Genomic DNA, 26,814 nt, shown 5'->3' on the forward strand with positions numbered 1-26,814 from the left:
CTTAATTTGAGCCCATTTGCTACAGCAGGAAAAGAACCCTGCAGCAACCGGAAATTAAAATTAGTAGGTGGATTATAATTAATGGACATTTTTGTAGGGGCTGATACATTTTTCTTAAGGGAAAATGTAAGACTGAAATGTTAAAGTGGAAATTTTACATTTCAGGAGCCTTTTTAATTCTATGGGCTAGGTGGGACTGCGGGACACAGCCAGTGAAATATCAGGGTGGCAAATTCAAAAACAACAAAATGGCATAATTCAACTTTCTCAAACATACAACTATTTTATACCATTTTAAAGATACACTTCTCCTTGATGTAACCACATTGTCCGATTTCAAAAAGGCTTTACGGCGAAAGCAAAACATTAGATTATGTTAGGAGAGTACATACACAAAAATAATCACACAGCCATTATCCAAGCAAGGACATGTGTCAATAAAACCCAAAACACAGCTAAATGAAGCACTAACCTTTGACGATCTTCATCAGATGACACTCCTAGGACATTATGTTACACAATACATGTATGTTTTGTTCGATAAAGTTCATATTTATATCCAAAAACAGCATTTTACATTGGCGCGTGATGTTCAGAAAATGTATTCCCACCAAAACGTCCTGTGAATGTGCACATCAATTTACAAAAATACTCATCATAAACGTTGACAAAATATATAACAATTATTTAAATAATTATAGATGGAGTACTCCTGGATGCAACCGCTGTGTCAGATTTTAAAATAGCTTTACGGAGAAAGCACATTTTTCAATATTCTGAGTACATAGCTCAGCCATCACGGCGAGCTATTCAGACACCCGCCAAGTTCGGGGCAACCTAAACTCAGAATTAGTATTAGAAATATTCTCTTACCTTTGCTGATCTTCGTCAGAATGCACTCACAGGACTGCTACCACAAGAAATGTTGTTTTTGTTCGAAATAATCCATATTTATGTACAAATACCTCCGTTTTGTTCGTGCGTACAGATCACTTATCCAAAGGCATAACGCGCGAGCACGGAACGAGAGACGAAAAGTCAAAATGTTCCATTACCGTACTTGGAAGCATGTCAAATGCTGTTTAAAATCAATCTTTAGGGTATTTTTTACGTAAAATTGCGATAATATTGCAACCGCACAATAGCATATTCATTCAAGAAGAAAAATAAGGAATGGCGTGCTCACGTGACTGCGCATATCCAATCCCTTTGTTGCCAGGCAGACCACTCAGTAACTGAGCTCCTATTATCTGCCCAGTGACAGGAAAATGCTCAAACTACTTTCTGAAGGCTTTAGACAGCCAATGGAAGCCTTAGGAAGTGCAACGTAACCCCACGGATACTGTAGGGACTAGAAAGAAGAACTACAATTCTCAGATCCTCCAGTTCCTGGTTGACTTTTTCTCAGGTTTTTGCCTGCCATATGAGTTCTGTAATACTCAGACACCATTCAAACAGTTTTAGAAACTTCAGAGTGTTTTCTATCCAAATCTACTAATAGAGTAGTAACCTGTTTAAATTGGGTACGTTTTTCATCCGGCTGTGAAAATACTGCCCCCTAGCCCAGACAGGTTAAACCTCAAAAACACTACAAGTTTTACATTTCCTGCATTGCAGGAAAGTTCTCCTGAATCACGGAGATCACATTTAGATCATACATCTGTAGTAAGCTCTATGACTATATTCTATTCAACAATTGATAGATTCTTCCCCAAACTACACTAATTCCATGACTCACAAACTAATTGCATATTTATTACAAAGTCTGGTCTTTATCAACTTCCTTGGTAAGACCTGTAGCCTGCTGATTGAGTGTTTAGAACAATAACTTTCCCAGTTTATTACACTAACAACACCACATGCCATTTAATTTACAATCATGTGAACAACAGTCACTATGAACAATACTCTGTTCTCATATGCCATTCAAACCAATAAGACAAGAGGTTTTCCACTTCCTCTGAGCATCTTCACATCGGACAACATCACACAGCATCAAAGGGACACATACATAAGAGCTGAATTATTGACTAGAAAACAGACAAAAACAACTGCTTTGCCAAAACATGTGCTTCTATTTGTCTCACTGTTTTCGGAGCAGACTGAGGAGACATGAATGGTCATCAACATCATGAACTTGGCATCTTTTCTCCTGAGTGCAGTGTGTGTGTGTGTGTGTGTGTGTGTGTGTGTGTGTGTGTGTGTGTGTGTGACCAGGATCTCTCCCTCTGCCAGATAATCGAGGCTCCTGTCAGTTGTTCAACTGCAGGTCTTTGTCAGGTTTGTGGGCTCTCTCTGCTCCTACCATGGAGGTAACTTAGAGAGGTGGATAGCCTCGATTAGCTGGCTGAAGGAGTGATCCCGGTCACACACACACACACACACACACACACACACACACACACACACACACACACACATACACTGATCAATAATAGTGTAGAAATACCTCCGCATCTGTAGCTCTCTCACTAAACAGTGGTTGTGCATGTCTTGAGAGTGAGATTTTACTATGGTGTCTTTGTGTGTTTGGCATTCATTTGTTTTATGTTAATTACTGGGAGTCACAGCAAACCTTGAAGAGGTCAGGTAGTATTACAACAGAGCTGTAGTGTTGCAGGGGTGATGTGTGTGTGTGTATGTGTGTTACAGGGGTGACCTGACTCAACAGCTGCTGTTCTATTGATTCCCAGTTCAGTTTCCACCCTTTGGGATGAGTTCATCTTCAATCCCTGTTTCCTTTCCACCCTCCACCCCCTTCAGCTGGAGAATATTAGTTCCAGCTCCCTCCTTCCCTTCAGGCAGATAGATAAAGCCACCATAGAGCCAGCTGTTCAATCAGTGTATATTTCTGTTTGGTGCTTTGATGTTCTGAGGGTAGATCTCTGAACGCATGTCTCTTTGTTCTGAAATCACCAAATATACAAAAGGCAATTTCACAGCAGGATGTAGGGATGACACAGACCCCTGGCTCTACATTGCCAACAGATGTTTGTTCTAGCTAATAGGGCTAAGAGGGGAAGGGAAGCACTGCACTGCCTGTCACACCCTCTCCCCTGTTGCCCCAACGTCAACCAACATAAAAATCTCCTCCTCGCTAGATTTGCTTTTCCCACATAATTTGCAACATACAGTATGCCATGGCTCTCTTAGATCTCCTCTCAGAGTAAATATACTGGAGATTTCCTTATTTTAAATGCAAGGTCTTGAAATTATTATTTTAACGGCTAGCTCAAACTTGAAAGTTCACCATCGCTCATAATGTGGGCTCAATAAATCCTTGAGAATTTGCTTTAATATGAAAATAATCTTCTGCCCATTCAACCTCCTCTCTCCTACTCTCTCGCTAATTTGTGACTGACCGGCTCGATTCGTTTTTTTACATTGGATAAAAGTAGAAAATGGTATATCATACACTTCAGTTGAGGAAAATTGGGAAAGTAATTCTGCTTTGAAAGTTGATAAACTTGTAACCCCACTTTTCAGAAAATGGCCCTTGAGTGTTTTGGACACCTACTGGAGAGCTCATGTTTGTTTATACCATTTCAGCATTCTATTAAGCCTTAGCCCCACCCATCTCTTTAAGGATTCACATGTGAGGCCTTCTGCTAAACAGAGTGAGTACGGTAGTGAACTAAACAACAAAGATTTCAATACTAAAGGCTGGTTTATAATAGGTCTATCAACATGTCTGTATACAGTTGTCGCAGTGACATCATGAACATTGTCGTCCGACATTAAACTTGTCGTTGTCCTTATGAAAAAGTATAAACACAAAAATGACAGACTGCATGACACCACCAGCCTGGTGGTCCACAATAGCATAACTGGTGTATTTTAACACCAAAAAAAACATCTGTTTAAGCAATTATTTAGTATACAGTACCAGTCAAATGTTTGGACACATCAGCTCATTCAAGGGTTTTTCTTTATTTTTACTATTTTCTACATTGTAGAATAATAGTGAAGACATCTAGACATCTAAATAACACACATGGAATCATATAGTAACCAAAAAAGTGTTAGACAAATCAAAAGATATTTGACATTTGCGATTCTTCTAAGTATCCACCCTTTGTCTTGATGACAGCTTTGCAAACTCTCCAGGCTGTGTAAGGGCTATTTGACCAAGAAGGAGAATGATGGAGGGCTGCATCAGATGACCTGGCTTCCACAATCACCCGACCTTAACCCAATTGAGATGGTTTGGGATGAGTTGGACCACAGAGTGAAGGAAAAGCAGCCAACAAGTGCTCAGCACATGTGGGAGCTCCTTGTCACGTCCTGACCAGTATAAGGGGTTATTGGTTATTGTAGTTTGGTCAGGACGTGGCAGGGGGTATTTGTTTTATGTGGTTCGGGGTTTAATGGGATATGTATTTATGTAAGAGGGGTGTTTGATTTATGTGTTCCGGGGTTTTTGGGTAATGTTCTTGTTTTGTATTTCTATGTTTTTCTATGTTGTGTATTTCTTTGTTGGCCTGGTATGGCTCTCAATCAGGAACAGCTGTACATCGTTGTTGCTGATTGAGAGTCATATTTAAGTAGGCCTGTTTGCACCTGTCCCTTTGTGGGAAGTTGTTTGTGCATTGCTGTGTGTAGCCTGCATTACTGTGCGTTCGTACGTTTTCTTGTTTTGTGTTTTCAGTGTTCTAAATTAAAAGTTAAAATGAGCACTCAACCCGCTGCGCCTTGGTCCCTTTCATACGACGACCGTTACACTCCTTCAAGGATGTAGGAAAAGCATTCCTCATGAAGCTGGTTGAGAGAATGCCAAGAGTGTGAAAAGTTGTCATCAAGGCAAAGGGTGGCTACTTTGAAGAATCTCAAATATAAAATATATTTTGTTTAACACTTTTTTGGTTACTACATGATTCCATATGTGTTATCTCATAGTTTTGATGTCTTCACTATTATTCTACAATGTAGAAAATAGTAAAAAGAAAGAAAAACCCTTGAATGAGTTGGTGTCCAAACTTTTAACTGTTACTGAATGTCAATCTAGCAAACCAGGCAACTAACAGCAACTTTCTAAACAATGTTTTGGTTAGTTTCTAGCTTGTTAGATAGCTAGCTAACGTTAAGTTCAAATAATGACCATATAGCTGACAATGTCTTAACTTTAGCTAATTTATATTCACTATTACAGGAATATCACAATGATATCATTATTTAAAAGTTAATGGCAAGCTAATTACAGAAAATAGTTTATGATTGTGGGTGTGAGGACATAAAAAGAGTGCATTCTACCGGAGAATTTTAGAACTTGGACACTGTCTCGTTGGCCTAACGTTATATCCTAATTTGACTTTGGTTTATTTGTCACATGCACAGGATACAGAAGGTGTAAATTGTACAGTGAAATGGTTACTTGCTTAGTGGAGTGTTTTGTTCAGACATATATTTAGCTAGCTAGTTCAACAATAAACCATAATCCCAACTCATAACATTACTACCCTGCATGAATGTACAGGAAGCTAAAGCTAACGAACTAGGTTCAATGTTAGCTAGCTACTGTAGCTAACATTAGGCTATAACTACAGTAGCAATGCAAATGGCTCTGGGATACGAATAATATTACTAAACAGATCATACACGTAACATTAGCTAGCGAGCCAGCCAGCTAGCGAGCCAACCAGCTAACGTTAGATAGCTAGCTAACAGTCCCTTTAACTTGCAATGAAAATGACTTTCTGACAAAATTAGAATCGTATAATATCTGAAAACGTATTTAGCTAGACTCTCTTACCCGTATACATGATTGAATGCTTCTCCCTCTCTGTCACGGATGCCATGCTTGCCCTTAGTTTGAAGATGTAATTTGGAGACAGGTGTTTTACACAACAGCCTTCTGTGTTCTATTCTCGACTCCCCCTGAATTTTCTCCATCTCCTTAGCTATCATACTCTGCTTCCATCGGGCATTCCACTGATTTCAAAAATCAGTCCTTCAGAAAGTGGAGAGCATTATCAAGACTTTTGCAGTTCTTCGTGATATCTTTTTAAAAAGCTGCATTATAAAGGATTACCTACATATCCTCTCTGGGCTAGGTGGCACCAAATCGTCCCACCTACGTAACAGCCAGTGTAATCCTGTGGCGCGTTATTCAAAAACCTAAAAAATGCAAAAACTTAAATTTTTCAAACATATGACTATTTTACACCATTTTAAAGACAAGACTCTCGTTAATCTAACCACACTGTCCGATTTCAAAAAGGCTTTACAACGAAAGCAAAACATTAGATTATGTCAGCAGAGTACCCAGCCAGAAATAATCAGACACCCATTTTTCAAGCTAGCATATAATGTCACATAAACCCAAACCACAGCTAAATGCAGCACTAACCTTTGATGATCTTCATCAGATGACAACCCTAGGACATTATGTTATACAATACATGCATGTTTTGTTCAATCAAGTTCATATTTATATCAAAAACCAGCTTTTTACATTAGCATGTGACTAGCATGTGACTAGCATTCCCACCGAACACTGCCGGTGAATTTACTAAATTACTCACGATAAACGTTCACTAAAAGCATAACAATTATTTTAAGAATTATAGATACAGAACTCCTCTATGCACTCGATATGTCCGATTTTAAAATAGCTTTTCGGGGAAAGCACATTTTGCAATATTCTCAGTAGATAGCCCGGCATCACAGGGCTAGCTATTTAGACACCCAGCAAGTTTAGCACTCACTCAAATCAGATTTACTATAAGAAAAATGTTATTACCTTTGCTGTCTTCGTCAGAATGCACTCCCAGGACTTCTACTTCAATAACAAATGTTGGTTTGGTCCAAAATAATCCATCGTTATATCCAAATAGCAGCGTTTTGTTCGTGCGTTCAAGACACTATCCAAAGTGTAAATAAGGGTCACGAGCATGGCGCAATTCGTGACCAAAAATTTCTAAATATTCCATTACCGTACTTCGAAGCATGTCAACCGCTGTTTAAAATCCATTTTTATGCCATTTTTCTCGTAAAAAAGCGATAATATTCCGACCGGGAATCTGCATTTAGGTAAACAGAGGAAAGAAAATAAAGCATTCGGTCGACTCGGGCACGCACCTAAGCCCACAGTACTCTTATCGGCCACTTGCCAAACGCGATAATGTGTTTCAGCCAGAGCCTGCCTCGATATCCTTCAGCTTTTTCCCGGGCTCTGAGAGCGTATGGGAGCCATAGGAAGTGTCACGTTATTGCAAAGATCCTCAGTCTTCAATAAAAAGAGCCAAGATAAAGCACAACTTGTCAGACAGGCCACTTCCTGCATGGAATCTTCTCAGATTTTGGCCTGCCATATGAGTTCTGTTAAACTCACAGACACCATTCAAACAGTTTTAGAAACTTTAGGGTGTTTTCTATCCAAAGCCAATAATTATATGCATATTCTAGTTACTGGGCAGGAGTAGTAACCAGATTAAATCGGGTACGTTTTTTATCCAGCCGTGTCAATACTGCCCCCTAGCCCTAACAGGATATACTGATGAGCTCATGTTATAGACAGAAGTGTGCTACATGGCAGACCAATTCAATCTCATCTCTCAGCATGTCCAGCCCATCCATTGTCTCAGCCAATCAATCTTCTTACATTGCTAAACCAACTAGGCTTGTAATTTAACCATTTTATTCGTATTTACAGATGGCATACAAGTGTGTTATTAAGGAACATGAAAGTTCACATGTTCCTGTAGGCATATCTACTCAAAAATAAAAAAGTAGTGACGCGCGACATACGCATAGTTTCCTAAAACGAGTCACATTTGCACTCTTCTTCAACCTGCAGAATCTACAGCCCAAAAGCTGCTGGTTTGATGATTGTATTTTTTCATAGTCTGGCTGATATTTCACTTGTGTTGCCAGCGGAGGGTGGGGTATTTTTTAACTGTAGCTCTACTTTTTCAGGGGTGGAATTTTATAAAAGTAACTGGGAACTCACCATTGTTAATTTACCAAGAATAAAGCTTTTTACATGTTAAAATAATTTCACATTCCCACACAATTCTACCCCTGACGTGTATTGCATTCCTGTAACATAAAAAAAAAATCCAATACCATCCTCCAGAGGCGTGGACTCGAGTCACATGACTTGGACTCGAGTCAGACTCGAGTCACAAATATGATGACTTACAACTTGACTTTGACTTTAACACCAATGACTCGTGACTTAACTTGGACTTGAGCCCTTTGACTCGAACTGATTTAATACCCTCCCCAAGCCCAAATATTAAAAATGATGCTATTAAAAAAAGTGTGCAGCGCATCAACTCTTCATTTAACGGATTACAGTTTGAATCGGACAGCAGCCAATTGTGACAGCTGAGAAAAAGTTGCGCGTGGCAGAGGAACGTCAGTGGGTGGATTCAGTCGGAGCCCTTGGAAAGATGATACCCCAAATTATTATTTTCTGATATGAAGACTATGCTGTAGTCCACAAAAAAATTGATTGCAACTTGCAAAACATGCGGGAAGAAAATTAGATGGAGGCGCAACAACTTCCAACTTGGTTCCACATTTGAAGCTGCACAAAGAACGGTAAGTCCTGGCTAATATAGACGACAGCTATATATAATTTTCCTAGTGTAGCATGTAGGCTAACGTAACATTAAGTCAATGAGCCTCCACACAGTCAGTCAGTGCGGGAACGTGATCATTGCACCCAAGATCAAGCTACAACTGGCTGGGCAGTTTGTAGCCTAAATACTGCCTGATGTTACTGCTGTTCCAAAAACCATTGACATATGTTAGCCTACTGTAACCACACACAGAGAGGGTGTGTGTGTTGTGTGTTAAGGTTGGGCGATTGTGTACAAGCCTACATCGCCCGATTGCGCCCCATAGCGATAGTCGATCGCTATGGGGGGTCTTTCTCATGGCTACCCATGTATTTCCATGGAAATATAATGTTAATTTGGAAAGTAATAAATATATATATTTTTTAAAGCATTCATAATTTGCGTAAATGTAGTATACTAACTATTATTCTTGTTAAAAATATGAAATGGTACTAATTTGGTAAAGAGTACATTATGACTTGTTTAGGACTCGAAACTCAAAGTTTAGGACTTGAGACTTGACTCGGACTTGCCTGTCTTGAGACTTACTTACTTGGTCCCACCTCTGCCATCCTCTCACCGAGTACATGCCACCTACAACCCTCTTCAACAGTCAATATGCTATCTTGTTGTTAGAAGGATTTTCACATAGCGGGTTCCACCTAACATCCAGCAAGGTATGCGGTTGTATTTATCAAACACGCCCACCGAGTGTAAATATTTTCATGTCTTAGTGCTTATATCCTAAACTCCCCCGTTAGCTGGCCTGGCACAATATTCTTTCAAAAGTAACCAGAGAAGAAAGCAGGAAAACAGGGCTTTACCTTCAACCTGCATAACAGCTCAGACACAGTGAGACTGGTGCTATGCAGTACAGCTCAAAGCCAAGCAGAGGGAGAGAGAAGGGCCAAGCTCACCGTTGATACACTCGTACACATCACAGCATCGCCCGGGGGTACCGTCACCGCGGGAGACCACCTGGGGGGAGCTCTCCACGGTGCATTGCGGGAAACTGCACAAACCAGGCAAACACTCACACCTAGAGATGGGATGGAGAGAGGGGGATTCGTAGGGTTAGTACACATCAGATGGATACACCCTCACACCTGACTTATTTCACCTGACTACTTTATATAACAGCCAAAGAAAGTGCATTGATTGTTGCATTCAGGGGGAGGTCGAGGCTCACCTGGTGGGAAGGGTGCAGCAGCCATCCGCGGTGAGACGCACCTGGGTCTCATAACTGTCAGGTGGACACTGAACCTGCTGGACAAGAGGGCACTCCACTGTGCTGCAGTCCACACTAAACACTAGATACAGTAGGGCAAAGCACAGAGACAACCATTAGTGCTGCAGTCCACACTAAACACTAGGTAGGGCACAACACAGAGAGAATCATCAGAGCTACAGTCCACACTAAACACTAGGTACAGTAGGGTAAAACACAGAGACAACCATTAGTGCTGCAGTCCACACTAAACACTAGGTACAGTAGGGTAAAACACAGAGACAACCATTAGTGCTGCAGTCCACACTAAACACTAGGTACAGTAGGGTAAAACACAGAGACAACCATTAGTGCTGCAGTCCACACTAAACGCTAGGTAGGACACAACACAGAGAGAATCATCAGAGCTGCAGTAAGTATGTTAATTTGACCAGTTTCTCACAGCAGGAAAACAATCTTGCAGCAACAGGAAATGTGAATTATTAATGGACATTTTTGTAGGGGTTGATACATTTTTCGGAAGGGCAAATCAAGTATTTTTAAGTGGAAATTACAAACTTTAAAAGCCTTTTTAAACCTCGAATAGACTACAATTTACATTTCCTGCAATGCAGAAACATTTTCTGCGATAACAGAGTGATCAAATTAAGATAGCATACCTGTAGGGAGGGCATAACACAGAGACAACCATGAAAAATCTTGTAGAAGAGCACATTGGGAGTAGTGTGTGTTAAGAAAACAGACATGTCAGTATTTTAACTGAAACATGATATGTCAGGCTGTCTGTTTATGTGAACAGGGAGATCACGGCACCAGCACATTCCTATCCTGGCAACCACTCCTTCTGTGGGCTAGGGCCTTTGTTACACCACAACTCGAGGTGATAAACCACTGTCGGAAGGATGCAGCTGCCATTCATGAGTGTAAATACATTCATATGTAGCCTACAATTTGGGCATTGAGCTTGGGAATTGCGTTCAGAAAATGGAATATAATAATAATTATTATTATTATTACTACAATGAGCTAAGTATCAGAATCAGAAAACAATATTGCCATGTCACAAATAGTTGCTAGAAATTGTTATTGGTAGCTAGTGTACCTGGTTTGCACTCGTACAGGTCGCAGCATTCTCCAGGCTTCCCAGAGCCCTTGGCTACTAAGATGTTTAGGTATCCAGGTTGGCACACCTTCCTCAGGCACCCTGCAGGGCTGCAGACACAGCGGCTGGGTAGGGGACAGCATTCTCCAGGGGGTGCGTAGCCTTCGATTAGCACCGAGTCCTCAGGACAGCGGGGTGAGAACTGCACCTCACACCGTGCCTTAGAACAGTCAGGCCGCTCCTCTGCAAGAGAGAGAGAGATCAGATTGTTGATTGTAGCTTTAAGAAACTATTTGTACAGTTACAGATGAAATAATCTGCCCTGGCTGTTACTTTTAGTGTAATGGGTAAAAACATTTCAAGGAATTTCAAACTGAAACTTTAAAACATGTCTGTTTTTCTCAGGGAATGTTTCTGAAAGGAACACTGTTGGGACACCCAGAACATTCGGCAAATGGACGTTAGAGGAATCAGGAACGTTATTGCTAACCTTTAAGAACCTACAAAGGACATTCAAGGACCTAAAATGTGTCGGCTGGGCAGTCAATTAAATTGACTATTTACCATTCAGGTCAAAGTCCAAGATTCTATACACACAATCAGTAAAGACACTTTTCCATCAAAAGCACAACAGTTCCTTTCTGACTCCAACCTTTATTTAAACAGAGAGCTAGATGAAGGAAGTATAAAAGTCCATCAGATGGGCAGGTAAAACAAGCATTCAACATTGACGTGAATGTGAATGAAGTGAAAATGTAAATTGCTGAAATTATGAGTACAGCAAACAAACAGGAACTGAGAGAGGTATGGCGCGCTAATGCCCTCACTTTCCGGATAACACACAGACGCAGGAGGCTAACAGGCAAAAAGCTGAACACACAAACAATCGGATGTGGCATGCACGCACACAAACCCATACACACAAAATCGAAAGTGGGACGCACACACAATCAGATATGGCCAACTACCATCCAGTATAAATTGTGCTGTCTCCAAAGTGCTGGAAAGGCTGGTGCACACACAGGTTGTCAACGATTTCTCACTCAACAGCCTATCAAAATGACTTTAGGAAGATACACAGCACATCTACAGCAGTGCAAAGGGTTGTGTAGAACATCAAGTCAGCTTGTAACAGCCAGGAGGACACAGCAGCACTGTTCTTGGATCTGAAGAACAATCAGATGTGGCATGATTTGTAAGTCGCTCTGGATAAGAGCGTCTGCTAAATGACGTAAATGTAAATGTTCACCCCAACACGCTCCTGAGGAAGCTTGCAAAATTAGGCTTTGACACCACTGCAATCAAGTGGTTCATATCATACTTACAGAAGAGGAGTCAGTACACCAAACTGCAGAGCACGCAGTCAGGCCAGGAACCTGTGTTGAATGGATTCCACAAGGGAGTTTGCTTGGACCCCTACTGTTCTCCATTTACTTAAATGACCTTACATCAGTGCTGGAGAAACATTTACATTTACAGTACCAGCCAAAAGTTTGGACACACCTATTCATTCAAGGGTTTTTCTTTATTTTTTACTATTTTCTACATTGTTGAATAATAGTGAAGACATCAAAACTATGAAATAACACCTATGGAATCGTGTAGTAACCAAAAAAGTGTTAAACAAATCAAAATATATTTTATATCTGAGATTCTTCAAAGTAGCCAACCTTTGCTTTGATGACAGCATTGCACACTCTTGGCATTCTCTCAACCAGCTTCACCTGGAATGCTTTTCCAACAGACTTGAAGGAGTTCCCACATATGCTGAGCACTTGTTGGCTGCTTTTCCTTCACTCTGCAGTCCAACTCATCCCAAACCATCTCCTTTGAAGAATCTCAAATATAAAATAACACTTTTTTTGGTTACTACATGATTCCATATATATATATATATATATATATATATATATATATATATACACACACTACATGACCAAAAGTATGTGGATACCTGCTCGTCTATGTCACGTCCTGACCAGTATAGAGGATATTTGGTTATTGTAGTTTGGTCAGGACGTGGCAGAGGGGAGTTGATGTATGTGTATGGGGTTTGTCACTGGTCTATGTCTGTGGTTCTATGTATAGTTAATTGGGGTTGGACTCCCAATCAAAGGCAACTCAACACACCTGCCTTCAATTGGGAGTCCAACCCCAATTAACTATATAGTAGGGTGTGTTTGTCTTTGTGTTTTGTGGATAGTTGTTTTTGCACTGCGTTTAGTATAGCCTGCAAGACTGTTGTACTGTCGTGTTTCTTGTTTAGCGTGTGTGAGCCTAACGAGACTGTTGTGTTGATCGTGAGTATTCGTTGTTTATTATTTTGGTGTTCTCTTTTGAGTTAAATAAACGTAAAGATGAGCATCCACATTCCTGCTGCATTTTGGTCCTCCTTTCCCGACGACAACCGTGACAGTCTAACATCTCATTCCAATATCATGGTCATTAATATGGAGTTGGTCCCCCTTTGCTGCTATAACAGCCTCCACTCTTCTGGGAAGGCTTTCCACTAGATGTTTGAACACTGCTGCAGGGACTTGCATCCATTAAGCCACAAGAGCATTAGTGAGGTCGGGCACGGATGTTGACCGATTAGGGATGGCTCGCAGTCAGCGTTCCAATTCATCTCAAAGGTGTTAGATGGGGTTGAGGTCAGGGCTCTGTGCAGGCCAGTCAAGTTCTTCCACACCAATCTCGACAAACCATTTCTGTATGGACCTCACTTTGTGCACGAGGGCATTATCATACTGAAACAGGAAAGGGCCTTCCCCAAACTGTTGCTACAAAGTTGGAATCATAGAATCATCTAGAATGTAATTTTATGTTGTAGCGTTAAGATTTCCCTTTACTGGAACATCCACGCCCGACCCATGAAAAACAGCCCAAGACCATTATTCCTCCTCCACCAAACTTTACAGTTGGCACTATGCATTGGGGCAGGTTGCGTTATCCTGGCATCCGCCAAACCCAGATTTGATCACTACAGAGAACGCATTTCCACTGCTCCAGAGTCCAATGGCGGCGAGCTTTATACTACTCCAGCTGAGATTTACACTACTCTAGTCACTTTACTGTACAAATTACCTCGACTAACCTGTACCTCCGCACATTGACTCGGTACCGGTACCCCCTGTATATAGCCTTATTACTGTTATTTTATTATGCTACTTTTTTATTTTTACTTTAGTTAATTTAGTAAATATTTTCTTAACTCTATTTTCTTAAAACTGCATTGTTGGTTAAGGGCCTGTAAGAAAGCATTTCATGGTAAGGTCTACTACAACTGTCGTGTTCAGCGCATGTGACTAATAACATTTTATCTGATTTGCTTGGCATTGTGTACTGTATGGTGATCTTAGGCTTGTGTGTGGCTGCTCGCCCATGAAAACCCATTTCATGAAGCTCCCGACTTACAGTTCTAGTGCTGACGTTGCTTCCAGAGGCAGTTTAGAACTCAGTAGTGAGTGTTGCAACCGAGGACAGACGTTTTTTACACACTTCAGCACTCGGTGGTCCTGTTCTATGAGCTTGTGTGGCCTACCACTTCGCAGCTGAGCCGTTACTGCTTCTTGACGTTTCCACTTCACAATAACAGCATTTACAGTTGACCGGGGCAGCTTTAGCAGGGCAGAAATTTTACGAACTGACTTGTTGGAAAGGTGGCATCCTATGACAGTGCCATGTTGAAAGAGACTGAGCTCTTCAGTCATTCTACTGCCAATGTTTATCTATGGAGATTGCATGGCTGTGTGCTCGATTTTATACCCGTCAGCAACAGGTGTGGCTGAAATAACCGAATCCACTAATTTGAAGGGGTTTCCACTTACTTTTGTATATATAATGTATATGATGGAATGTATAGACATTAAGGGAAAGGGAAAGGGGGATACCTAGTCAGTTGTCCAACTGAATGTATTCAACTGAAATGTGTCTTCTGCATTTAACCCAACCCCTCTGAATCAGAGAGGTGCGGGGGGATGCCTTAATCGACATCCACGTCTTCGGCGCCCGGGGAACAGTTATGGACAGTATATGGATAGAATATGTAGTACATATATCTGAAGATTATTGTGCCTGGAACAGTCATCATTTTAAACAGGGCTCAATTTGGCAAGTTGAAATAATGTTTTGAGAGTTACACACACCAAAATCTGTCTTCTTTTCAATATATAAACATTTTATAATTTTTTTCTGTTTATTCTGCTTGTTCTTTGGAATTTTATAAACGGATTAACAATTCGATATTAAACACTGCATGGTGATGAATTATGGCCTAGACATTTGTTTGTCTTAATCAAATTTGTCTTTATCAAACTATCAAACTATTTGTCTTTATCAAACTAACCAAACTATTGTTTTTGTATATTTTCAGTGGTGAACTTATTTATGTTTTGGGGAGTTATAGCTTAGGCTAACCAATTTAAAATGCCACTAGCAGTTTGCAAAGTAGCTCAAGCAGAAAATAGATGGGACGCAACCATTCCAAAACTGCAGCTTATTGTTGGAACACATATTTTCCTGCTTCAATCAACCAGTCCATTTTGAATTTGTGATAAAACTGTCATCATTTGGCAAAGAATGTAGCTAGTTAGATACGCTTTTTGAGTATTTTTTTCTGTAGGTCTAACGGGAGCTGGTGTGGAGGGAGTGGTCGGAACGTAATTGAATGAATGAGACACGGAGGGGAAAGGGAATTTAGGGAGAAGAATGGTGTGATGCTTGGCTTGGTTTATTTTTTGTTGTGCCCCGCACATGTAGAAATGGAACACTAGAGTCAAAGTAAATTAACGTTGTCTTCAAGACTACATTTAATTTAATTTGCCCGATCGCGCAGCCACAAAGCACATTCTACTAAATAGTTTTACAGTATTTTTGGTTTTTGATCTCTGGTTAAAGATGAAGCTTTAACGTCCATTTCAGTACTTGAATACTGGATAACTCATGTCCATCCCTAAATCAGCTACAGCGTATCATCAACAGGGCTGCTCGTATCATGACCGGCATTCATGGAGGGAGCACATAAAACAGAGGTTCACTGATGGACAGGATCCATTACAACACCCTAGTGACTGTTTTCAAGGTGACACAGCACAAACTGCCTGAATACATGTCAGGCCTGTTCAGGTGTGAATCTCCACCCATCTTCTGGGGGTGCACCAGTGCAACAGCCAAAGCCTATGAACAATGGGAAACGTACCTGCTGGCACAACCATCAGTTAAAAACATGGCTTTCCAAGGCAGTCTGCAGTTCTTTGGACCACTGCTCTGGAACAAGCTGGACTTATCCACACGAAAGCTAGTTACCATGTCCGCCTTCAAAAGAGCTGTACACAAACCTAGACAGATGTAATGTGAGTGTAATTTTGTATTTATGCTATTGCGTTGTGCGTTGGTACGCATGCTACTGGGTATGCTGTATATGCTTCTGTGTAACATCACTGTTATGTGATGTGTACATTTTTATTAATTCTATGGAACCCAGAACTCCCTGGATAACAGTGGCAATTGTTACTGAGTGGACTATCCTGGCCCAAATTCTTTTGTGAAAAAACAACATGTACAAGTCAAACACTGCAAATGAAAATCTAATTCACTTTGCTTTAGAACAGCCTCCAAGTCTGGCATGGCAACAAGGAACAGAGCTAGGCTGAAGCTCTGGAGGCACATCTAGAATGTTAGATCTTTCTGAGGGAAGCAGGCCTACTTGGTAAGACTAGCTTTGAAGTGTTGTTCTTGTTGTTTTTGTTGGGCTTGAAGAATAAAAAAGAATAGAAAGTTTCACATTGGGTTGGACGAAAGCTTCTGAAATATAGTGATTGTCTGTGACGGGTGAAGTTGAACTAACACAGAATAGAGCTTCACTGTAAAGACAGGCTCCAGCTACCTCAGCAAAGGGCCTGTCTGATAAGGCCAATCTAGAATTCTCAAATGACTGCAGCCTAGCAAAAATCCAAAAGGCAAAGGCAGCTTTCTGTTGTATCTCTTTTTCGAATGCTGTCAGGATCCAGCGTAAAGCAACAAAGTAGGAAACAGCTGAAAGAGAAAACAAGATAATGATTCTAGACTCTTTAATTACGGTTTGATTGAGATACCTGTGTTCAATTAGCTTCAACTAACGATTTATATTATGCCAGTGAGCCGAGTTCAGAGGTGTATAGAGAATAGTGGAAAAAGTACTATAGAATCCACCTTTGTACTAACTTGTTTTACATTGGCTCTTAGAAAAGCACATCCGCTGTATTAAATGCATCCATTCTGTCTCTCTACTGGAGGTTACTGATTCTGAGAGAGAAAGAAAGAAAAAGAGAAAGATAGAAAGAAGGCCCTCAAAGAGAGCAGTGATACTGAGCGGAGGAGGATAATTAGGTTATATTAGATGAAGGAGAGTGTTTGGGAGCACAATGCAAGGAACTACAAAAGAGGAGCTACGGAAGAGATAAGACCTGATCATATTTAACGACTGTGTTTGTGTGATTATACAGCTGTATCACATCTCAGAGTTCACTATGGACCGCTCACTAAAAGGATTGTGGAAACATTTCTGCTGAAGGTAAAAGGTCAATGCAAAATGGATATCAAATGACATGGTTTACCCATGGAGCATATGTGAAGTAAACAACAACTTTGGAAGTAAACAACATCTTTGGAAGAAATGGACCAATTGATGTTGGTACGGTAACAACATCCTACTACTCCTTCACTTAGACCTGACTCGTAGCTGACCCTATGACACTTTTAGGTCTGTTTGATGCTCTGGTTAAGAGCATCTGTGAATGTCAGAGGATGGTAAATTGGACTCTTCTGATCACACTAACAACCCAGCGGACAAAACGGTAATGTTGTAATGACGTTATTTCAACCAGTTTTGCCTGCTACTGTATCTGGGAAGTTCAACCAGTTTTGCCTGATAGCTGGGAAGTTCAACCAGATCAATAGATGGCAACAATTCACTTACAGTTGATATTGGTACTTCATTTTAGTCATTGACTCCATATGAGTGTCTACATTCAAATATAGATACTTTTTTTAAATTATGAAAGGTTATTACATTACACACATCCAGCTATAGTAGGAACCACAGTGGATGCGTGTAATGTAATAATATTTCAGCAGTGTGTGTGTTGTAGAGACCTACTCAATGTGTTAACATATGTAGCTAGCAAATTGCCAATTAAATGTTGCCAATTTGCCAGTCAAATCCTCCTCTCTCTATGTTCAGTGTAGCAGCACATGTCAACGTCAAAGAGTATTTTTCACCTGCAAAAGGGAGAGAACATTTTGCATCTGCATTTTCTTTGTTTATCGATTTTGTTAGTTCTGAAAATGTATTTCCTGACCCAATTGTGGATTTCTATTTCAATGGGCTGAATATTTCCTTAAAAGCAATGGCATGGCTCGAACCTTCTCTTTCTCATCCATCTACTCTGTTCTGATTCATCTATTAATCCTTTGACATTATGTTCCTGCTTCTTTTTTAGTGTATCATCAGAAAACCTATTTTCATATTACTCCCTTAAATAATGTACAGTAGCTTCCCATGTATGACACATTGGGTTTACTTTACAATAAATTGTTTTTAGCGAGGAGAACATTACAAATAGACCTGAACATTAGGCACTGATTCTAGTTTTCAGCGCAGTCCACATGTTGTTGTTTTTTTACAATAGTAATAGTTTTTCCACAGCACCCCCAAAAAAACACAACACCAAAAGAAAATGGCCACTATACAACAAGATGATCAACATATGGTTTCACATTGGTCACATTTTTTAACATACAAAATACAACGGAGTATCTAGTTTGAGAAACAGACGTCTCACAAGTCCTCAACTGGCAGCTTCATTAAATAGTACCCGCAAAACACCAGTCTCAACGTCAACAGTGAAGAGGCGACTCCGGGATGCTGGCCTTCTAGGCAGAGTTGCAAATATCAAAACAAACTCTGAACCAATGGCACGTGGGTACCTGCTTCTATAAACCAATGAGGAGATGGGAGAGGCAGGACTTGCAGCGCGATCTGCGTCAGAAATAGAAAGGAGTTCTATTTTAGCCCTTGGCAACGCAGACGCTCGTTGACGCGCGCGAGCAGTGTGGGTGCAATAATTGAATAACATAGATTTCGACATTTATTTTGCATAGGTGTGCTCAGCCTATAAGTGACCCCAAACTTTTGAACGGTAGTGTACATTATCCCAAAATGGTGTCAGTTTATCAGAGGACCACAGCATATATAATGGGGTTCCTTTGTGCTTTTTGCATCTCCAACAGATGTGACATTTCTGGGTGCATTACATGCATTCCAGCAGGACTGTAGTAAGTACTATGAATTATCTTAAATTACAGTAGTTTGTCTTTGGTTGTAGGAGCAGGTATGAACATTTTCACATATCAATTTCTTCCTTTTTTCCCCTTATAGGTTCTGAACCATCAGGTAGAGTTTCAATCAATCCTTGATATAACTTGGCAATCAACTTCTTTGGTGTAGAATAAGCTTCTTTCAGTATTTTTTCTGTGCTAGATGCCTTAGGTTCATCCAGACTCTGTTGAAGCGATTGAATACGATTTCTGAGTTGTAAGTACTTAAAGAAATCGGCCTTAGATAATCAAAATCTTTCTTGTAATTGATTGAATGACAGTAGAGATCGACCATAGTACACATGTTCAAAATTCATGATGCTACTTTGGAACCAGGACTTAAAGCCAGACTCAGTAAATCTCATTTACGTAATTTGGGATTATGAAATGTCAAACTGTCAGGGCGACAAAACAAATCCAGGCAAGACTTCATAACGTGCTCTATATGAGAGTTCTCAAGCGGCCGCTGTGCCAGCCACTTTTCCATCAGTCAGTATCAGACAGCTGGTGTTCACATTTGCTTGTAGCCTACAACAAGTATGAAGGTTACTCTACTGTATAAAAATGACAATTTACAAGTGGAGTCAGCTTGCTATTAACATTACAGCAGTAAAATGTCATTCTAATTTACATAAACAAGTTCAACAATATAGTCTGCCTACTGCAATGGTAGCACTGTTATCTGCTTGATCAATTAGCCAGCTAGAAAACATTTGCAAGTGCATGAACGTTTATTTGGCTATGCATCTACCGGTAGGCTATGCACATTTGCAAGCAATGCGTGTGTAGATCTTTTTGCTAGCCAGCTAAATTAGCTAGCTAGCTAGCTAGCTAGCTTGCTTCACCTACTGTACCAGAAGACAGAGCTGGCTTTTGTGATTATTATGTCCAGCATGCTGCTGGTATTGGTCATGCTGTAAAGTCTGAAATATGGTCCAACTAGCAAGTGTTGCACTAGGAAGATATTATCAATCCCTTGCTAAATGAAAATCGCCCACAATTCCAGTTTCATTCAGAAGCTCAAGCTAGCAACAACAAAGCAACTTTGTAACAACAGACCCATCAGTGTTTTCAAATCTGCTCAGACAGGCAGATGCACATATGGATTGACAGCCAGGAGCCACTATTATTAACCATTTATACAAGCATTTGTCAGCAAAATTAAACATTTATTCTGTATCACTCAACTCTCATTTATGAGTCTTGTTTGTATTGATTGAGAGGGATATAGCTACATATGTATTGTTGATGTGTTGCTGTAGTCATTGATGGATCAGAGGGACATATAGAATATGCGTGAGATCAATTATCAATGGCCCTTTGCATCATAATTACCTGGAGAAATCTGACCTGCAATTTGTAATCAAAGCTGCTGTACTTATACTTCGTAAAATCTTCATTTGAATCACTTTGAAGTGATCCAAATGGCAAATTAATATTTAATCTATACATTTCGAGTTATATTAAACCAGAAAAAAATGGCAACATTTTATTTGGGACTTACTTAGTCTGGCTTTAAAGGTGTCGTCATTTAACACTGAAAGTAAGGTTATTATAATAATAATAATAATAACAAATAACGTAATACATCTTTTTTTGTCAGTATGTGTAATCTCTGACAGTAGAGGGGTCTGGGTCGCTGCGTGTTCAGCTCCCTTACCTATTCCCAACCACTGCAGAGTGAGTGTCAGTACTATGTGTCAATGCTATGTGCGGTCCACATCCTAAATGTACATCTATCATAATGTCATGGATGAAGCTGGGGTAATGTGCAAATAGCTTTTTCATTGATCTGCTTTGTGTACAGAAGACAGGTTTACTCACCTGTACACCACACACTTTTCTATAAATCATGAGCCAGAGGAACCTTGGTTTCTGACATTTCTTTGAATGAGAGAGACTTTATAGTTCATAATGGTATCCTTGAAATGAGAAGGAAGGCAGCAACTCAAAAAAAACTCTGTCATCTCTAGCCTAGCAAGTGAAGCAGTGTGGGCAGCCTTAAATGTACTCGTGATTTAAAGTAACTGCCCAATGTTTTCAGATTTCTACAATATATTATCTATAATATGAGTGAAATAGTTTCCCTTACAAAGAAATTCTAATTAAGTATGTTAAAAAGCAGCTTTTCTTTGTTGGAATGGTGTGGGCGTACGCCAACAACAGAACGGTGCAGGCGTATTCCGGTAATAAAAAATATCCATGCAAATAGACCTCTGATTGGCCAGCTCATCATCCTCTAGACCAGTGGTTCCCAAACTGTGGCGCGGGGTCCCCCCCACCCAAAAAACATATTTTTGTGGGAACTCAGTCCGGCTTTTCAACTTACGAAATTGGAGGGTTCATCATCAGTTTTCCTCTGGTCATGTCAGTCATTGCATATCATTGCATACCTTAGAGAGCTATTTAAAACTTGTCAGAAATGTCCAGATCAACTAGCCCATGTCAGCTAACGTTTTTTAGCTAGTTTTTAAGCCCATAGATGTTGTGCAATGTTTGAGTCACTTATATCACATTAATACACATTAGGGATGGCTAAATGTATAGAATTGTACGAAAATGAGCATTAAAACGGCAACATGTTCTCTGCACCCCCATGACAAAATGTGTAGAATTGCAGGAAATAAGCTTTGAAAGCTTAAGAATTTTCTCTCAGCCAACCAGAGGGGTGTGAACAGTATTTGTCATGAACAGTTCTTGTGCCCATAGAAATAAATGTGGTGCGGGATGTTCCCCAATGCTGGAAGGTGGGCCTGAGTGAATACGTTTGGGAACGCCTGCACTAGACCGCTGATTGGCCAGTTCATCCTCAGAGAGATTAAGATTACATGTTCTATGGGAAACTGGCAAGCATTTTTAAATAGGCTGTTTGAGATACAAATTTGAGGTAGGCTTTTTAAAATGTTTTTTCTCCAATTTATGCTTTGGCCACAAATATGAGTATAGGATGAGTCAACAACATAATTTTGATTTAAGTTAACAGAATATGAACTTTTAAAAGTAAGATTTTCACTGGGCAATCACTTTAAATACCTTCCTTCTCCTCCCTCTGATTTGTGTTTTGACAATGGCAGCTGGTGGGGTTTGATCACATCAGAGTGGTGTGTGTGTGTTGCCAAACATCTGGATAGGCACTTGAAATCCATTGTAATGGGTGTACAATCAAATTGATTGGCCACACCATGCCTTCTTTTAGATGGCAATAAATCTGCCCGTTAAAATAGACAGTGCTGCCATTACATCTAGTATACAGTGCAATGAAACGGATACAATACAATCAAACTGATTAGACCACTCCCTTGCATCTTGGTGACAACACACACACACACACACACACACACACACACACCACACACTATAATGAACACCAGGTGAAAGAAATTCAAGTACGTTTATTTTTAATACAACCCACTAATTACATCAAAGCTGCGGATAATTGTCCAATCTCTAAGACTAAACCATACACTAGGCCCTGCTCTGCTGAGAGAGTGTCACGTCTTGACCCTTGTAAGGGGTCATTTTCTATAGTAGAGTGGTCAGGGCGTGACAGGGGGTGTTTTGGGTGGTTTTCTTGCTTTCTGTTTCTATGTGGGTTTTCTAGATTTCTATTTCTATGTTGGGGTTATTGGGATGATCTCCAATTAGAGGCAGCCGGTTCTAGTTGTCTCTAATTGGAGATCATATTTATGTAGGGGGTTTTCCTTTTGTATTTTGTGGGTTGTTAATTTTTGAGTAGTGTTTGCCTGCTCTGCGTTACGGCTTTTGTTGTTTTGTTATTTAAAGTGGTTGGTGTATTGCATTTAGTTTCACGATTAATAAAAAGATGTGGAACTACGAACACGCTGCGTTTTGGTCCGATCCTTCAGAAAGCTGTGACAGAGAGACTCCAATGCAATGCTTCAGGTTTATAAATGTAAGTAATTATTTGATATTCCATATAGAGCCAGTGAGAAAGGATGAGAAATCCTCATACCTTGCTGAATCATAAAAAGAGAGCCCCACGGGATCAACACAAACAAACCTCTAAAATACTGAATTCAAAATATGTGACATCTCAACTCATTAAAGCATTTTGCAAGAGAAAATAGGAGGATATAAAAACAAACAGTTGAGTTCTTTGTTCAGCTTTAACTGTCAAATTAGTTGTCTGGTTGAATTACTTAAAGCATTTTGCAAGAGAAAATAGGAGGATATAAAAACAAACAGTTGAGTTCTTTGTTCAGCTTTAACTGTCAAATTAGTTGTCTGGTTGAATTACTTAACCTGTTGGGGATAGGGGGCAGTATTTGCACGGCCGGATAAAAAACGTACCCGATTTAATCTGGTTACTACTCCTGCCCAGTAACTAGAATATGCATATAATTATTGGCTTTGGATAGAAAACACCCTAAAGTTTCTAAAACTGTTTGAATGGTGTCTGTGAGTATAACAGAACTCATATGGCAGGCAAAAACCTGAGAAGATTCCTTACAGGAAGTGGCCTGTCTGACCATTCCTTGAGCTTCTTGACTCTGTTTATTGAAGACTGAGGATCTTTGCTGTAACGTGACACTTCCTACGGCTCCCATAGGCTCTCAGAAGGCGGGAAAAAGCTGAATGATGTAATTCCAGCCCCAGGCTGAAACACATTAGTGCTTTTGGCAAGTGCTCTATCAGAGGACAATGGGCTGAGGCGCGTGCACGAGTCGACCCCATGTTTTTATTTTCTATCGTCTTTGAACCTAAACACAGATTCCCGGTCGGAATATTATCGCTTTTTTTACGAGAAAAATGGCATAAAAATTGATTTTAAACAGCGGTTGACATGCTTCGAAGTACGGTAATGGAATATTTAGAATTTTTTTGTCACGAAATGCGTTGTGCGCGTAACCCTTATTTACCCTTTCGGATAGTGTCTTGAACGCACGAACAAAACGCCGCTATTTGGATATAACTATGGATTATTTGGGACCAAACCAACATTTGTTATTGAAGTAGAAGTCCTGGGAGTGCATTCTGACGAAGAACACCAAAGGTAATAACATTTTTCTTATAGTAAATCTGACTTTGGTGAGTGCTAAACTTGCTGGGTGTCTAAATAGCTAGCCCTGTGATGCCGGGCTATCTACTTAGAATATTGCAAAATGTGCTTTCACCGAAAAGCTATTTTAAAATCGGACATAGCGAGTGCATAGAGGAGTTCTGTATCTATAATTCTTAAAATAATTGTTATGCTTTTTGTGAGCGTTTATCGTGAGTAATTTAGTAAATTCACCGGCAGTGTTCGGTGGGAATGCTAGTCACATGCTAGTCACATGCTAATGTAAAAAGCTGGTTTTTGATATAAATATGAACTTGATTGAACAAAACATGCATGTATTGTATAACATAATGTCCTAGGGTTGTCATCTGATGAAGATCATCAAAGTTTAGTGCTGCATTTAGCTGTGGTTTGGGTTTATGTGACATTATATGCTAGCTTGAAAAATGGGTGTCTGATTATTTCTGGCTGGGTACTCTGCTGACATAATCTAATGTTTTGCTTTCGTTGTAAAGCCTTTTTGAAATCGGACAGTGTGGTTAGATTAACGAGAGTCTTGTCTTTAAAATGGTGTAAAATAGTCATATGTTTGAAAAATTTAAGTAATAGCATTTCTAAGGTATTTGAATAACGCGCCACAGGATTCCACTTGCTGTTACGTAGGTGGGACGATTTCGTCCCGCTGACCCTAGAGAGGTTAATGGTGCCCGAACCAAATTGTTTATTAATATTTTCTGTCCAAGCAAGTAGCGTATTCATCTCTCACAGGAAGTCTAAAGCCATGTTCACACTGCAGGCCTTAAAAGAGATTGTAACATTTTATAACATAGGCCATTACAAAAAATATTGGGATTTTCAACCCTTACTCTTTGATCTCTGTAATATTTTGTCCACTGGACCCATTTGTTTCTCTTGCTGTATGTGTGGATATTTGGTAGCCTGCTACAAGGTCTGTTTGTGCTGACTCCTATAGTTGAATAACAGCCAGTATACAGGTAAAATAATGGAAACACTTGAGTAATTGAGGGACAAAAAGTATATTGAAAGCGGGTGCTTCCATACAGGTCTGGTTCATGAGTTAAGTAAGCAATTAACATCCCATAATGCTTAGGGTCATGTATAAAACTGCTGGGCAGGCCATTATATTGGCCACAATGGCTATGCCCCCATAAGATGAGAATGCCCCCATCCACAGGGCACGAGTGATCACTTTATTGTTTGATAAGCATGAAAACGATGTAAACCATATACCATGACTGTCAGTAACCAGTCTCAACCCAATTGAACACTTATTGGTGATTCTGGAGCAGCACCTGAGACAGCGTTTTCAAACACCATCAACAAAACAACAAATTGTGAAATTTCTAGTGGAAGAATGGTGTCACATCCCTCCAATAGAGTTCCAGACGCTTGAATCTATGCCAAGGTGCATTGAAGCTGTTCTTGCTCGTGGTGGCCCAACACCTTATTAATTAAGACACTTTATGTTGGTGTTATCTTTATTTTGACAGTTGCCTGTATACCTCATAAACAGATCTGGGACCATGCTAGATATTTGGGACCCCTACTGAATGACCAAAACTATAAAGCCTTGTTCACATTAGCAGTTTGCAGTCTGAACGGCTAAAAAGGACATGAAATCTGATATTTCAAGCCACATTTCAAAACACCTTCGTAGGTGGTTTGAAGTCAGATACAAATCTGATTCCTGGCCATGCGACTTGTGTCTGAACGGTCAAATCTGATTTATTTGCCCTTCAAGTGGTTTTTAGACTGTTATAAGGCATATATTGCTGCTTGCTAGCTACTCTGACAGTTTGACAAGAACATGTGCTAGCTTGTTAATTGTTTACAAACAAATTAGTGAATGTACTAGAAAGCGTAACAGGTACCTTGCTAGCTAGTTGACTGCTGTGGTTAGCCAAAAATGACTAGTTTTGGAAGTTAGATCATCTTATCCTTTGAGGCTTCAAAAGTATTCGTATACTATGATTTTGAACGTTCATAGCAACTGGGAAAGTCTATAGAAGGCATTGTTGTCACTTTAGCTTGCTACATAACTTCTGAGCGATAGGAAGCACAAGCACCACCAATCAGCCTACACCACTGTGCACACACCCGTCATTACTATGACAACTAACATAACCATGTTAGCAAATGATTGCTGTCTTAACACACACAAATCCGATTTGGTCATTTGTAACATGCTGTTTGGACAGTCAGTATTCCAAAACGGATTTGAACAACAAAACTGATTTGAGCACTAATTTTAGGGACAGACGTTCTGCTAGCGGAACGCCTCACCAATATCCAATGGTAGAGCGTGGCGCGAAATACAAATACCTCAAAAATGCTATAACTTCAATTTCTCAAACATATGACTATTTTACACCATTTTAAAGACAAGACTCTCCTTTATCTAACCACACTGTCCGATTTCAAAAAGGCTTTACAGCGAAAGCAAAACATTAGATTATGTCAGGAGAGTACCCTGCCAAAAATAATCACACAGCCATTTTCAAAGCAAGCATATATTTCACAAAAA

General features: G+C 40.0%; 1 protein-coding gene across 1 annotated transcript in view; it reads right to left on the reverse strand.

Annotated features, from left to right (window-relative positions):
* Nucleotides 1-26,814, reverse strand: part of LOC106611167 (cysteine-rich motor neuron 1 protein) — a 181,405-nt gene that overhangs the window by 87,088 nt on the left and 67,503 nt on the right. The window contains exons 3-5 of the mRNA XM_014211086.3: nt 10,895-11,137; nt 9,754-9,874; nt 9,482-9,603 (exon numbers count right to left, since the gene is read on the reverse strand). Coding sequence (XP_014066561.1) covers nt 9,482-9,603; nt 9,754-9,874; nt 10,895-11,137 — 486 coding nt within the window. The remainder of the gene's footprint in view (nt 1-9,481; nt 9,604-9,753; nt 9,875-10,894; nt 11,138-26,814) is intronic.

The sequence above is a fragment of the Salmo salar genome, chromosome 09, assembly GCF_965601325.2.
Source record: "Salmo salar chromosome 09, fSalSal1, whole genome shotgun sequence".
NCBI lineage: Eukaryota > Metazoa > Chordata > Actinopteri > Salmoniformes > Salmonidae > Salmo > Salmo salar.